Source organism: Odontesthes bonariensis, chromosome 24 (genome assembly GCF_027942865.1).
Source record: "Odontesthes bonariensis isolate fOdoBon6 chromosome 24, fOdoBon6.hap1, whole genome shotgun sequence".
Lineage (NCBI taxonomy): Eukaryota > Metazoa > Chordata > Actinopteri > Atheriniformes > Atherinopsidae > Odontesthes > Odontesthes bonariensis.
The window spans coordinates 12179804-12195023 of record NC_134529.1 but is presented as its reverse complement, the minus strand read 5'-3'; the positions used below and the strand labels follow the sequence as shown (position 1 = coordinate 12195023).

General features: G+C 39.0%; 1 protein-coding gene across 1 annotated transcript; it reads left to right on the top strand.

Moving 5' to 3' along the window:
* The first annotated feature begins 4853 nt into the window (after positions 1-4853).
* On the top strand, positions 4854-12520 carry ostm1 (osteoclastogenesis associated transmembrane protein 1). Its single transcript, XM_075459370.1, has 6 exons — positions 4854-5305; positions 5536-5650; positions 7000-7097; positions 7180-7290; positions 8802-8967; positions 11522-12520. Exons 1-6 carry the CDS (start codon positions 4922-4924, stop codon positions 11575-11577), a joined length of 930 nt encoding a protein of 309 aa, XP_075315485.1. The 5' UTR covers positions 4854-4921; the 3' UTR covers positions 11578-12520.
* The last annotated feature ends 2700 nt before the right edge of the window (positions 12521-15220 follow it).

Sequence of the window (15220 nt, the reverse complement as noted above, 5' to 3'; positions counted from 1 at the left end):
TGGAAGAGTGCACAACACCCCGTCAACAAAGATTAACTTCTCACAGAGCCACCAAGATGCCTGATTGGGGAAGACACAGGACATACACAAGGACCTCTCTCGTGTGAGGTGATGAGCAGGGCTGCAGTCTTGTTTCAAACAGTAGAAGTGTCTGGAAAGTGACACCTGAAAAGCTGGTGGACTGCAGTAGACTACCACCTTCACCCATCTACTCCTGTAACTTTATTACTTTAGTCTAGTGGTTCTCAGTGTGAAACAAACAAAATGTTAAACTAAGTCATTTTAAATCCATCTTTGGTAAAAAAGACCTTATAGCAGAAATGATAAGTGTATCCAAGGCAAAAAAAAACCAAAACATCTGCGTCTGTTGAATAGGTGTAACATGTAAAAAGAACAATGATACTCACGTATAAGAATCTTAAGCGTGTACATAAGCAATTAACATCCATGTGTATTGCCTTACATAGTATATCTCTGAACTGTGTATCAGTGCGCTGACTGCTACTGGAAACCAAAGTAAAATTCCTAGTTTGTTGAAACATCTTGATTCAATCTTATCTTCATTCTTCTCATCACTAATGGTCATCACTACTCTAATTTGGATTTTTATCACAGGAGACTCAGATTTCAAAGAATTCAGAAATCAAAGAAAATGGCGCAAGAAGTCTGATTTGGGAGTTGTTAAATTGGTTAAATCGGATAAAGTTTGTCAACCATGATCTCACATATTTAAAAAAATTCCCAAAAAGAAGCTTACAGTGCATACATAAATTGATGTTCTTGATCTAATATAACATTAAAGTGCTTTTAGATAATTTTGTTTAGTGAACTGTATAACTGCTAATTAGCATTTGTTGTTAATAATTGAAAAACATAGCAAACCTGGAAGCAGCCATGTTTGTACACTGAAAATTATGTAATATTGATTCCCAACTTCTGAGGTACATCGAATGCAGCTTGAGAGCCTACCAGGTGGATGCATTGTCTATTATATAATTTATATATATATATATATATATATATATAGTTATATAGTTACAGAAATGCTCAGTGGGGCCCTTTTCTCTTTGCGCCAAGAATGGGTGGTTCGGACCCCCAATGTCCTCCTGATTACCATAGCTATAATTCTTTACCTTTATGATAACATACTTTAGTAAGCTTAGGAGCATAGTTATTTAACTTGTATTCAACTAAAACTGGGATATTGCAAAATTAATAAGATCTGATACTTCTCCCTCCACTGCGATTTTCAAAATCTTCCTCATCCTTTGCACTATCAGTGTCTTCACATTGCCATCATCATTCTCCTCAGCATCTCTGTCCCTCTTCTCATCATCCCAGTAAAAAAAACATCTAATAATAATAATAATTATAGCTCATGGCCATCTTCATCATAGCCTAATAATTACCTACACTGGACATGCACGTCTCACCTCTAACACCACCCACATCATCATCTACACCATCTGCTTCATCATCTTTGGCTTCACCATGACCATCATCATCAATAAAGTCTGCCTCCTGTGTTTTTGATCATAAACAGGTCGGTCTTTAAAAGCTGCATTAGCTACATTTAAATTATCAATACTACTCTATAAAAACAGTAGGGTGAAATTAGTTGATTTTGTGGGAAGAGAAAGAGCATTCATTACTTCAGTTATAACTCCCCCATTTGAAAATGCCTCCGCTTGGCTCCTTTCAAATGGTGCAGAATAGGCCTGCCTTGATCTGCATCAATTGTCATCCTGGGGCTCAGGGGCACTTCGGCGGCCAGTGTAGCGGGCGAAGTCAGAGCTAATCCCTGGAAAAGGAGGGAATCACGGGAGAGGAGAAAAGCAACAATAACCAAGTCAAGCGTATAAAATGAAAGCGAAATCTCTATTATCACTCCCTGCAATTCCCAGCAAAGTGGTGAAAATCAGGGTTAGTTTGTGATGCGAGTCAGACGCGGAGGGAAGAATATGGGGGTCCCTGCGGGTTGGGAGACTCACACGACGAAAAGGGCAATATTCTGGAGAAAAGGGGAAGAAGAAAGCCCTTCTCCCATCCCGACATAACCATTAAATGCAGTCTGACTTTATGTTGTATAGAGAGGGGGGAACAAGAAAGGAGGCACAGTTCTCCGATGAAAGAATGAGGTTTTTGGCGGATTAGGGACGGCCCAAAGGATGAAGAATAACTTCTGCATAACTTTACAGCTATTTTCTCTCCCCACACCAAGAGCCAAGTTGAAGGCTGAACTGGTTTGAGTTAACCCCTTTGTGATTGTCCAGCTTCACCAGGTCATTCCCAAAAACTCTCATCCTGAAACTGCAAATTTAACATTCAATCAACCTAATCTGACCTATAAATCTGAATTTGGGGGGTGAAAGTATATGACTTTTAGGTAAAGGCAAAAAGAAAAGATTACAAATACAGACCATAATTACAATTTGAAACTATGATACCGAGTATTTCCCTTTTGCAACACTTGATACTTCTACTGTACACTTAATAAACTTTATCAATTAGAAATGCTAATCACTTGAGAGGCACATGATAAACGCGCTTATGAATTAAATTTGTCAAAGAAAAAACTCTTTCTTTCACTTTTTGAAAATCGAACAATAATTGAGCAGTTAGCTCCAAGATTAGATTTTACCCTAAAAGTTTAAGTGTTTTTGATGTGATGTTTAACACACTAAGAAATGTTAGAATCCCACAAATTTAACAAAAGATGAAGCAGAAGTTAGTTTTTGTCTATTCTACACCACTTTATACTTTCATTTTCCTGTAATCTGAGAACTCTAGCTCTAGATTAATATTCTACATGATGGATGATGTAACAAACATTTATACAGCACAATGTTGACGATGAAATCATTGGTTTAAAAAATTATTTTGGCCTCTGACGTCTTACACAGCTTTGGGGACACATTTCAGATGTCTATGAGCTTATGTCTGATGCTCCACTGTCAGTTATGTAAGAATGACATAGGCTATTTAATGCATTTTTGCACACTCATGCAGTGTTTTTATATAGCTGCACTGGACGCCACTGTTATCTGGTGTACTTGTGATATGATTGATGTAAATCCCTTAAGGGACTATAATGAGTATTTTTATGTATGCTGAGTCATTTTAGTTGTGACAATTCATAATAGTCCTGTGTTTTTACCAGAGTGGAGTTGTGATTTCAATAAGAATAAAATTGAACTGTATTGATGTGAATTGGGCTGAACTAGATTAACTGTATCAAACTGAACTTCTTTAATTTCTTTGAATAGTTCCTTGGTGTTAGTATTGTTTTAAACTGGTGCAATGTGAACTGAATTGAGTGTTGACTGCCTTTACAGCATTTTTGCATTGTTGTATTGGTACCTTTGCACTCGCAAAAGTTCAGAATACATCCACCTTAGCTTTACTCCCAACACCATTTCAGCCTGATTGGTGCCTGTACAGTTTCAGTCTGTTGTCACTTCCCAGTTTAATCAATAATCCATCTACATTCTCCATCTACCAGTTTTTTATTTCAATGGTAACTGGCCTAAATCACAAGGAGCTTTTAGACAGCTCCTGAAGGGCTCTCCTCATCACATCACCTAATTTATGGATCTAATTAGTGATTTTTGTCCTCTTGGTTTTTCAATGTATTACATGCTAATGAAGATTTTTTTTCCTTTTTTTTTGGTATATCAAGTAACGTGATGATATGTTTATATATTATAATGATATTTGAATGGTTATCTGCTGATTCGAGGAAAGACATGCACAACTTTAAGGTGTGATCAACCCAGACATTTCAATAAATATACTTCTATTAGGCTACTAATACTAAGAATAAAAAAAAATACGTGGCCAATATAGGAAAAAAAGAAAAGAATTATAGCTTTTTGGGAAAGCTGAAATATATCTTTTTACAACAACAAGATCATTACGAGTTTATGTTGTAATCACTTCTTTCCGAGAGCCACACTAGAAACTGATAAAGGAATGGGGAACATCTGAACAATTAGGTGAACTCTGGTCAGGAGAAGAAGAGTTAATGAGCTGCCGGTGCCATGTGCAGCAAGAGGAGCGCAGAGGCCAGAATCATCAGAAGAGTCGGGCGCGGGCATGAGAATAGGCCGCTAATGCTGCGCGCCTTCTCTCCCCGCTTATTTTCATTAGGCGCTGATGACTGCGGAATTGATGCGGCCTGCAAGTTATCAAGAGCCACTAATTTCACATTAACGACCATTGACTGCGGTGGCTTGATTTGAGGGGGTTTTTGACAATTATCACAATCAGGATTTGAGCCCAAATCGTTTACCTTGACTCCGTGATTATTTGCTCCGTGCCGAGTGCACATTGAAAATTGTGTGGTGTCAAGAACCCGCAAACAATGAGGAAAGCAGGGGGAAGGGCTATCTCTTTTAAACAGGAACAGTCACACCTCATCTGAAGGCAGTGACCCACACTGCACTGTAGATAGGTAGATAGATGTCATTGCCAGAAGTTTTAATAATTTAAAACTGGCTAAATATCCTTCATAGAACAACAAAACAAAATATGCTGCTGTAAATATCACTGATTGGACTATAAATTTGATTAACGTGATGCTATTTCATTTAGACCATTCAACCTATAATACATTGGGAAACCAAAAGGCAGATAAAACAATGTATAAGAGAACGGAAGAAGAGCTGTTCTTTCAAAACACTTACGTAGTACAATTATGAATGAGGTCATCTGAACTTAAACAATATTGCAGAGTGTACATCACAGGCTCAGCTGTTGTGCAGCAGATATAACTGCTAAAGTTCTCGTTTAACCCGAAGTGAGGCGCTCTCGCGAGATTGCACTTCGTAGTCACATGACCACGTTGCTCGAAAACGAGGAAGTCATGGGTTGTTTGGAGTGACAGACACAAGCAGAACTGCCCTACTCTCCGTTTTCAGTCATGTCGTCGCTCAAATTCAGTTTGTTTTTAGTGTTTTTAGTGATACATGTTGACACCTTTGATGGCAGCATCAAAGTAAACCTCACCTCCTCAGATTCTGCGGACAAACTTAAACCAGTCCGTACTCTGAGTCCTGTTGCGGTGAACTCTCCCGTGTTCAAGTCTGTCGCGGACTCTTTATTTTCCCTGAACCTGCTTTCTTCCTTCCCAGACGACCTGGAGATCAGTGAGTACTGCAGCGAGTTGCTCCATATATTTGGTCAGCGGTATGTGACCTATGTGAACTGCCTGATTCCTGCTGCTCGACCCGTCAAAGTGTGCCAGAACTGCTACTCCAGCTACGGCAGCCTCGTCGCCATGTACGCAAACATCTCAGCAGACCAGGTACGTGCTAAGGCCTTTTCTGCTTCTAACCTTGCAGTAAAGAGTGAAACATCGCTTGCAGGAGGAGCACGGGCCGTGTTTATGCGTAGTCGCCTGTCAGTCACGAGTCTTGTGATGTGGCTAAGATATTTGAGGAAACACGGCTTTGTCTCTGTCTTGAAGCCAGCAGCAACCCTGTGAAACACATACTTGAGTTGACTGCTTGATGCTGTGCCTGTGTATGTCTTCAGATGGGTCCTGGCAATGTGAGCTGCAGGGACAGCCTTCTGCGTAGTGATCGTCTAATGCTGGTTTACCAGCTGTACAACAACCTGGAGGACCTGTGGCAACAGTCCAACTGTGTCCGTAAGTTTACCACACCAGACAAACAAGATGAATTAAAGATGTATTTGTCAGATGAGGAATGTGATCTTTTCTTTGAACCTCACACTCACATGGATACATGTTTGCTCAAAGGGTCAAGGGTTAAGGACTGGCAGTATTCAATATTTTGATCTGGGCGCTTTATTAAAAACGAGCAATGCAGACACTCAAACACGTGACCTGTATTTTGTTGGCTGGACTCTTCAGGTGTCACATCGCCACACTGGTTTCTAATGCAGGAGCTTCATTGTGTCAATTCGAGCTGATTACCAAGTTTTTTTTTTCAATTAATTTGGTAATTATCCTCTCTCTATTTACATTTATTTGATTTGAAACATGTCAAAAGTAGCTAAGAAGTGAAAGCGCTGTTCCAATACCAAAGAAAAATCTTTTCAATTTGTTATTTACATAGTTTATGTGCATTAATTTATATCCAGCTGATTTTTTTAAATCTGGAATGGTGCCTCTCCAGCGACAGCCTGTTGCGATAGCTATAGATATATCGTTATAACTTTTTTTCTTGAAATATTCTGATGAGCTTTTTCGTAGGACAACACCGTTTTAAAAACAATTTTAATAGCTACTTTAGATGCTGTCCTGCTTCAGGGGTTTCTGTTGGTAATTTTGATACTTTTTTAACCTCTGTTACAATGGCCAACAATGTTAGCGGGAAAGACTTGTCTGCGAGTAGCTGATTTAGCTTTTCAAAGCCCAAGTAATGCCCAGAATAAGAAGCCAAATCCAGATGTTAATTTGAGTTGAAGAGGAGACGTCCAGGATGTAGGTAGGAGCAAAACTAAGAGAAAGGAGGAGGTAGACATCAGGACATTTTTTTTATGATTTATTTGTTTTAATATTAATTTAGCCAGAAAATGAACCTTTTGACATTAAGAATTGCCTCAGAATAGAAATTTCCTGAGATCAGTTTAATTTATTGTTCTCTTCAGAGTGTCTTGGTGTCACCAAAGTGCTTCCTTAATAATCCCGTGCATTCACTCAATGTTTTCCTCTTTCATGCCAACTTAAGGAAATCTCTCCATCTTTACAGTTTGTCAACATTCAACCACCTCATAGCTGTAGATGATTGGCAGGACTTGTCCTATATTTGCCATCTTTAGTTCAGAATTCTTCAAACAGCAGGTCTCGCCTTCATAATTTCTCTGCTTCTGACTTTAAAAACTCAACATGGCGACCGTCGGATGTCAAACTCAAGGCTTCAAAACAACAGTCTACTAACTGATGGAGGGCATCCATCTTTTTCCACATGCTACATTTCAGAACCTAAATAATTTCATCAATATCATTTCATTGTTTTTATTCCTTTTGTGCAGACTGCGTCACAAATGGATTCATCGGCCTAAACAATGATACGTTGTTCTTTATGGCTACTCTCAATCAAACTCTCACCTGCTTTGACAAGTATAAACAGGTACGCCATGATCTGGGTGATAACATCTGTCTATGTTGATTTTATTTTCACAAATGAACTATGATCGCTGTCTTTTATGTAGGGGAACCATACAGAGCTGTGCAAAAACTGCAAGGGCACATACAGGGCCCTGAATGAGCTGTACAGCGGAATGGAGGAGAATCAGACTCTGTGTATTGACATAGAAGATGCGGTATGTGTGTCTTATATTTTGGAAGTGGGAAGACCACCTCCTAGAGAAAACCTGCAGCATTATACTCAGCTGCTGGCACAACAGATCCATATTTGTTATAATAGCATCTGCTTCGAGGTTGGCATTCTATAGATACCCAGCAGATTGGCATCCTGAGGTATTCCTCACATTTACACTATGAATCAAGTCTGTGTGTCAACAGGAACACCATCTATTGGACACATTTATGTCATGCAGAACCACCTCTTTTAGATAAACAGCAAAACACCATTTTAAACCACTATATTTTCAACCTGACTATATACAATAATTTTCACTGTTTTTCTTTTTGTTAAGGCCGGCGCACACCTTTACGATTCGTGTACGAATCGGCCCGATGACTTCGCATGGGAATCGTAAAGGTGTGCGGTAGCAGCTGACAAACGTTTTTGTCGTTTCATCGGATCAAATCAAACATGTTTGATATTTCCGTACGGATTTTCCTTGTGCCGAATACAATCGTATGTGTGTGCGGTCTCTGTTCCGATGTCATCGCGCAGGATTATTTAAAAAGCCAATGGGAATAGCACACTTTGTCACGTTGGACGTCTACGACACAAACATGGCTGCCTCCAGTTTGAAAGTCACGTGATTTGTGGCTTCCTATTTCGGTCATGTGATAACATTCGGTCAAAAAACTCGTAGGTTCGCAAATGTGTGCGGTGGACATGCGAGCGTGTCAAATGCGGTCCGAATTGTTATGCCGATCACCCGACAAACGATGCAACGATGACATCGTAAAGGTGTGCGCCGGCCTTTAGACTACAGAGATTTGTGCCATTCACAAAATTGGTCCCAAGTCGCATCTTAATCACTAAGCATTAGCATTCGTTCTGCACCTTTGATATTGGGGTGCAAATAGTTTTTGTCTTTTCAGCCAAATAAGGACTTTACGAAGTATGTTATAGATATTACAAGAAATAAAATGATCAAAATATACAGCTGCAGCGATAATAAACAGAGTCAAAAAGAGGACACTGAGCTCACCTGTCTGAGATCATTAGGTAGAGAGTTCCAGAGGTGTGGGGGGCATCCCTACAACAAAGGCTCGATCACCTTTAGTGACGCATCGTGTCTTAGTGTCCACTCTTTGATCTCAGGCATCGTAGTTGAATGATTATTTGCTATTAAACTAAGCAACTCCATTCTCAGAGGAAAATGTTTGCAATCTAACTTAAGTCTTAATTTTATTTTACTTTTCACGCCCCTTTTTTTGCTGTTATTGTCAAATTAAATTTCTTTGTTTTAATTTAATTTCTTCTTTTTTTTTATCTGAAAGAAGCTCTGCTGATATAATGTGTTTAAAATGCAAGAAAACACAGAAAAACAAAGTGGCCTCTTCACTGTGAATGAAGACTATTGTGGATGTGCAGAATACTGAGGCATGAAATTGAGTGGCTTGAGTTTTTTTTCAATATCCTGTCTCTGGTCAGCTGAAGTTTACGTTGTGTGTACCACCGCCGTCCTTTCAGATGAACATGACCCGCAGACTGTGGAGTAGAATATTCGGTTGTTCCTTCCCTCGGGAGGAGACGGTGCCTGTCATCGCTGTGTCCAGCTTCATGCTCTTTCTGCCCATCATCTTCTACTTGAGCAGCTTCCTTCACTCCGAACAAAAGAAACGCAAGCTCATACACCGTGAGTAACCAGCTTAATTCGCCTATTGTCACACACGGAGGGATTTTTTGACAGGGTTTTGAGTGTTTTGAGGTCTCTGTGAATGAATGGGGACTGACTGTGTTATTGGGGTTTGGCTCAAAGTTTAATTATTGATTTTTCTGTATGACTGTGTGTGTGTGTGTGTGTGGTTGACAGTGGCTGCCTGGAAGAATTTGGGGGTGTTTCTAAGACCTTTAAAAAAAAAAAAAAAAAAGAAAGAAAACGCGTTGCCGGGGGTGATGGCGTATACAAGATCCATTCATGCTACCATATTGTCATGTGCAAGTGATTGTTAGAAACAATGCTATTTGCAGGCTGCCAGATCATTAAGTTGAGTTATTGTTTTTATTATATATATATATATATTTTTTTTTTACTTTAAATATTTTACAGGAAACTAAAATATAATGACCAGTTCACTATGCTGTCATCATCCAATAAGTTGATTTCTTGAAAGTTTTGAATATTTTTTTCTGTTTTTGGATCTTTTGCGCTGTTTATTACAGGGATTCCCAAACATTTTCAACTCAAACCCACATAATGATCTACCACAGTACCTACATATCTAAACTGCAAATGAAGAACATAACAAAATATATTATTTGATTATATTTGATTAATTATACGATGCCTTCAGCGCCCCTCTTATCTTTAAATACCTGAGAGACGGCAGAGCATTTTATCATTAAATGTCACTTCTCTAAATATTTCACACACACACACACACACACACACACACAGCATCGATAAAGACACTTAGTCTAAAGTCTCCATCTCTGGACAGTTTATTCAACCCTTAAAGAATAATTTCTTATGATTTCCCTGTCTGAGCTTTGCTACATAAAAATGATATAACTTTCCAACTTTGCCTTTATTTAATATGCGCGTATGTGTTGATATGCAGACTAGCACCATCTCTGTCTCCAGCACTTGCTCAGCTGCAGCTGCTCACCCTCAGCTCTGCTCAAATAGATAATGTGTTGCAAATGTTAGCTAAACTCTGCTCCCCATCACCAGCTCTGACAAGTAACATTCTGCAAGTAGACCAAATTGGAAATAAGGTATTTTGAAAATATATCAGTATAGATGGGATAAGTTCTAACTTTTAAGTAAAAAAACTGTAGCTACTCTCTCCTGAGATTGGCCAGTACGGACAGCCTGTTCTTAACTCCAGGTGTCACAAATCAGAGGTTATCTTTTGTTGTTGGTTTTTCAACATGCTGAGTAAAATGTTTGAGAAATGAGTTCTAGGTGCTGGACAGAAATACATCAAGAGTTATCTAAAATTCATAAACTCTGCACACTTTTAATGACGGTAGAATGTTCAATTTCTACCTAAACATATGCTAATGTCTTAAGCAGGAATGCTATTCCTCTGACAAAGCTGGATTACTCTTTAGCATTCAAACTCAAAACTTCACCATCCTATGTGTTTCATTACTAACGTGGGAGAAATTAATTCAAGTGTGCGTGCTTTACATTTTCAGTGCCGAGTAAACATTGGCCCTTTTCACGTATCTGTTGTGGCTCCAGAGGTTCATCAGTCCGAGCTTGAAAGTCGTACGTGAAAGGCTCGATTGTGAAAAGTGTGTTTTTCCATGTCATGACCTAATTCACCATCTTTAAGTTGTGAAGTGGTGCATTCTAATCAAAGCCTTAATTGTTTCCTACTAGTTGCCAAGTAGATTTGATTTCTAAAGCTTACCAAATGGGGAGTGATTAGGATGTTAAAAACAAGGATGTGGGACAAAATCATTTTAAACCAGTGTCTGACTGAGGTCTCTTAAATGAAAGTCCTGTGACTTTCTACCACCAGCCCTCCATCCTCCTCTTTGATTGATCTCAGAGCGTCGCAGCATCTAAAACTGCCCTGACAGACGTGAAATTACACCTTTTCTGACAGAGCCAGTGCCAAAGCTGTGACACTTATTCAGGAAACAGGTTCCACCGCAGCACCGCCTCTTCGCTGCTGTACATCTAATGACCAGTTGTGTTACGGGTTGGAGACGAGATTACGGTGACCAACCAGACCAAATAAAAGCTCGCCTCTGCCAAAAATCCAAAACTAACAAAAAACTAAACAGAATATCGTGCCTGTTCTGCCTCATCCAGCAGGGAACAGTTTTTATTCATTCATGAACTTAACCTTTATTTTTTTTGCGGAGTGAAGTTTTAATATAACCACCTGGTGATAGTGAATGCTGCCCTTTGACAACTTTATTTCTACCTTTCTTCACACATTTCTAAAAGCTTTGAAAGTCCAAATGGTTTAGACTTGAAAACCGTCAGTGTTCAGTTCCTTTTATGCATACAAGACAATGTAAGTGTGAATCATCAGAACTGAGGAACAGTCGGATATTTTGACAAAGAGTCAGAATATGTAAATGTTCTCGCTTGAGGCTCCTTGATGTTTGTGAGCTGTCGGACGTTTACGGAATCAGTTGGAATCGAAGCTGTCACAAAAGTAAATTAACCTCTTAAACTTTGCTTTTGACCCTTTTCTGCATGATAACGTAATGTTCTCTATTTACAGCCAAACGAGCAAAGGCATACAACACCCTGATGAACATTCAAGACAAACAGAGCTGAAGAGGACACGGGGGACAGAAATGATGGGAGTACCTTTGTCATGTCACTGCCTTGTTCTTGAGTTTTGTCTGGATTCATGAATGTAGAGGGCTCAACAGCAGTCCGCCTTAATGTTTTCTTTACCCAACAGTATTCAGAGGACCACAAGGATCAAAATATATTGAACTGTTTTGTTAAATGATTTTGTTTAAACTAAATATTTTCTTTCACATCCTTCAAAGTGTTTTTACCTAAAACGGAGCTTCTGAACACATCAACCTGAAATATGCAGAAACTAGATTGTAAGAAGTTTGTCGAGTATAAACTGAAATGATGAACCTCTGTAAAGCAGGACTCGCGTTTGGAATCAATGTACATCTGACTTTACAAACTTCTGATCAGGGGGGTTGTTAATGTTTCTGCACAGTACCCTCTAATCCTCTCCTAGCTTTCTCCTTTTAACTTGTTAACAAGGTTCAGGTTGTTTAGTGTATCCTGCTGTCACTGGACAGAGTGAGTGGTTTGAATGCAGTGTGTGTGCTTGTATGTGCTCTATTTATGGGGAGAGAAATGGATTTTCTGTCTCTAATGTATGTCCAGAAGAGAGCTGCAAAAAGGAAGCACTTGATGTCCATTAGTGGTGACATGTATCTGCTGTAAGAAGGAGGGTGTGGGGTGCACATTGGTGGGGTGGGGAGTAAATAAAGACATGGCACACAATGTAAGAGCACTCCAAAGTACCACACTGTGATGTTACCTGTTTTCTAGTCAGTTTTTTTGTGGTTGCATAAAGCTTTTAATGTGCTTTGTTGTCATTTTTCACTGATGTTTAATTTAATTTGTTAAAGGTTTCCGACTGAAATCTTCTTTTTGAGTGATGGGTTGATGAATATGTTGTGGAGTAATATAAACCTTCATACTGAATGCATAAACCCAAATAAATGATTATTTGTTTTGTCTTGAACATGGTGCAAGTACTTGTGATCTAATTGAAGTGCAAACATAGCTACATTTATCATTGATTCAAGCCCTAAAAAAGACAAATGTTTAAACTTAGAATTGTTACTTATTCCTCAAACTAAATATGATCATTTAGAATTTGATGCCAACAACATTTTTTTAAAAGGTAAGAAAGGCAAAATGAATAAAAAGACTACAAAAGTTGTGTGAGCTGAAAGAACACTTATAGTGGAAATCCACACATCTGTTAATTGGCAACATGTCTAGTACAAAAAGAAAATCCAGAGGGTTCCCTTTATGTACAGGGCCAAGCAAAAACCAACATCTAATAAAATTGGTCTTTAGGCTCTCAGGTAGCATGAAAAACAGACATGATTCTGTTGAGGTAATCCCTGCATGTGGAAGTTAAACTTAAATGTATGAATAAGATCCAGAAATAATGCCATCTTCTCTGGGCTCATGTTCATATATGGACTTGGGTGAAGCGTAAAATTGTCCTGTGGAGAAAAGACCCAAATCTTTCTAAGTAAATTCTCTAAATACTACATATTCATTTAACCTTCTTTAACCATGTGATAGCGTTGCATTAGACAATGTATATACAGCCCTTCCTGTAAAATATGTAGCTGTAGTTTTAGTGCTGCGGATTCACATCACAACTGAGTTTAAGCAGCCAGATTTACATCATAATGTCTTTTCCTAAGTCTTTATAAATATATGATATTATATATTTTTCTGTTTGACTATATGACCATATGGATACTGCATCTTCCAGGTTTAAGAGAGGGGGGTCCATTTGACTTGTTTACAGCACACGTCAAATGGCAGCATCTGTGATGTTAGGTTGTCTGTGTACTGGGTTTAAGAAATAAAAAGTAGGTCTTCAATTATTTGTAGGCCTAAATCATAACATTATATATTTCATCCTATTTTAAACAATGTCCTGGCTTTCTAGAAGCAGGTTATAATATATAACATTTTAGAGTGAAAATGCTGTAGGACTTTATATTCTGGTATTAATGTGACAACTGTTACAGGTAGTTAGATATCAAACTGACACTTTTATCTGAAACCTTTACAGATGTGTACATATTAGTGTCCGCTCAGCTACAACCCCAGCTTTAAAATGAATTACACACATGTTAATTCGATATAATTCATGAAAAACCCAGCATGAGTTTTTCTTCTGATATTTCATTACATTTCACAGCTGACTCTTCATTCCAGTGCATACAATTAGGAGTGGATAACTTGGATTCGTGTTGGTAACAATGCAACCAGCACTGCGACTAATGAGCCGATGTTGAATTTAAAGCTGTTTCTTCGCACATGAATGCTCCTTGTTCTCGGGTTGCGTGGCCTTGTGTTTCTTGCAACGTGGCTTTTTCTCCGTCATTAGCAGCTAATCTAAACGTGGGATAAGGGGTACTTGGCCCAATAATCGAAGCAACACATCCGTTAAACTCCTTTGGCTTTTTGGTCTTATGGAGCGCCGCCACTGCTGGCCATCAGCGGCTCTAAGAGCATTACGGACATGCCGAGTCATATGATCCAGTTGCAGCCAACATTGTGGCTGGAAACACAGGCTTTTGTCATTTGCGCTCGCGGACAGGAGTGTGTTGCGCGGCTCGTGTGCGCCGCGGCCCGGAGCTCAAGGATGACAGCTTTGGTTCCTGTAAAGCCCTGTTGCTTCTCGGGTCTGTAAAGCAGGGCTGAAAGTCAAGGGAAAAAAAACACAAAACTCCTGGTGATTATGCAGCGGAGGCTGCCATGTGACGGAGGCCGCGGATGGAAAAGCCGAACTTCGGGCGGATTCAGAGAATTAGTCAGTGGTGGTAGAAGTAGGCTATTTAGATCCTTTACTTATTATAAAGAGTTTAAAAGTGTACAAATCCACAGTTGCATGTGAAATGAACTCTGCGTAATGTAAAGAGGTAGACCGCCCATCTACACCAATAATCATTGTTGTTGCACCTCGAATGGAGGTGTGCACAATTATCAGGATAATATAACTAACTAAAACTATAATTGTGCTAAAACGTTGGGCAAGTAAATATATATATATATTTCTAAACTAACTTGTTTCTTCTTATTTTTTTAGAGTTGTGCAAGTATGAGAAACAGTACTGTCTTAAGCACATAACTGACTGATTTAGTATTTAGTACTGTACTGCCTGCATATACCACACACTACCACATCATTGCCTTCCATAAACATTGTTGTTTCCTTGAATTTTATTGACCCTTTTGTGCACTGACTGAAAAAGTATCTTTCTGAAATTGGCAGTAGGTTCAGAAATGAATTTTTGGTCCATTTTTAAACTGAAAACACCTAACCAATCCACAGTTAATGATTACAAGTCATACCAAATCCCCTCTACCCTGACTCAGAGTGGTGCCCTGAGTACGTTCATGATTCAGCACTTGAGACCTCGTACTTCTGGACACTCGAGGTATATAATGGTTCTAAAATGTGGTGGCACTGGAGGAAAAACATTACGTTTTTCAGTCTTCTTTGGTAATGTGTGCTCTTTCTTCTTCATTCAAGTTCCCAATCCAGTTAGCTAAATGCAAACAAACGCTTGATTATCTGCTGGTCACACCTCAGTATTGCATCTGGGTCTAGAGTGTTGGATCTGGTCTAGAAACGTTTTACATTTTCTGACTTTTCAGAGTCAGATAAAAGTTTCTTTTTGGCCCGTTT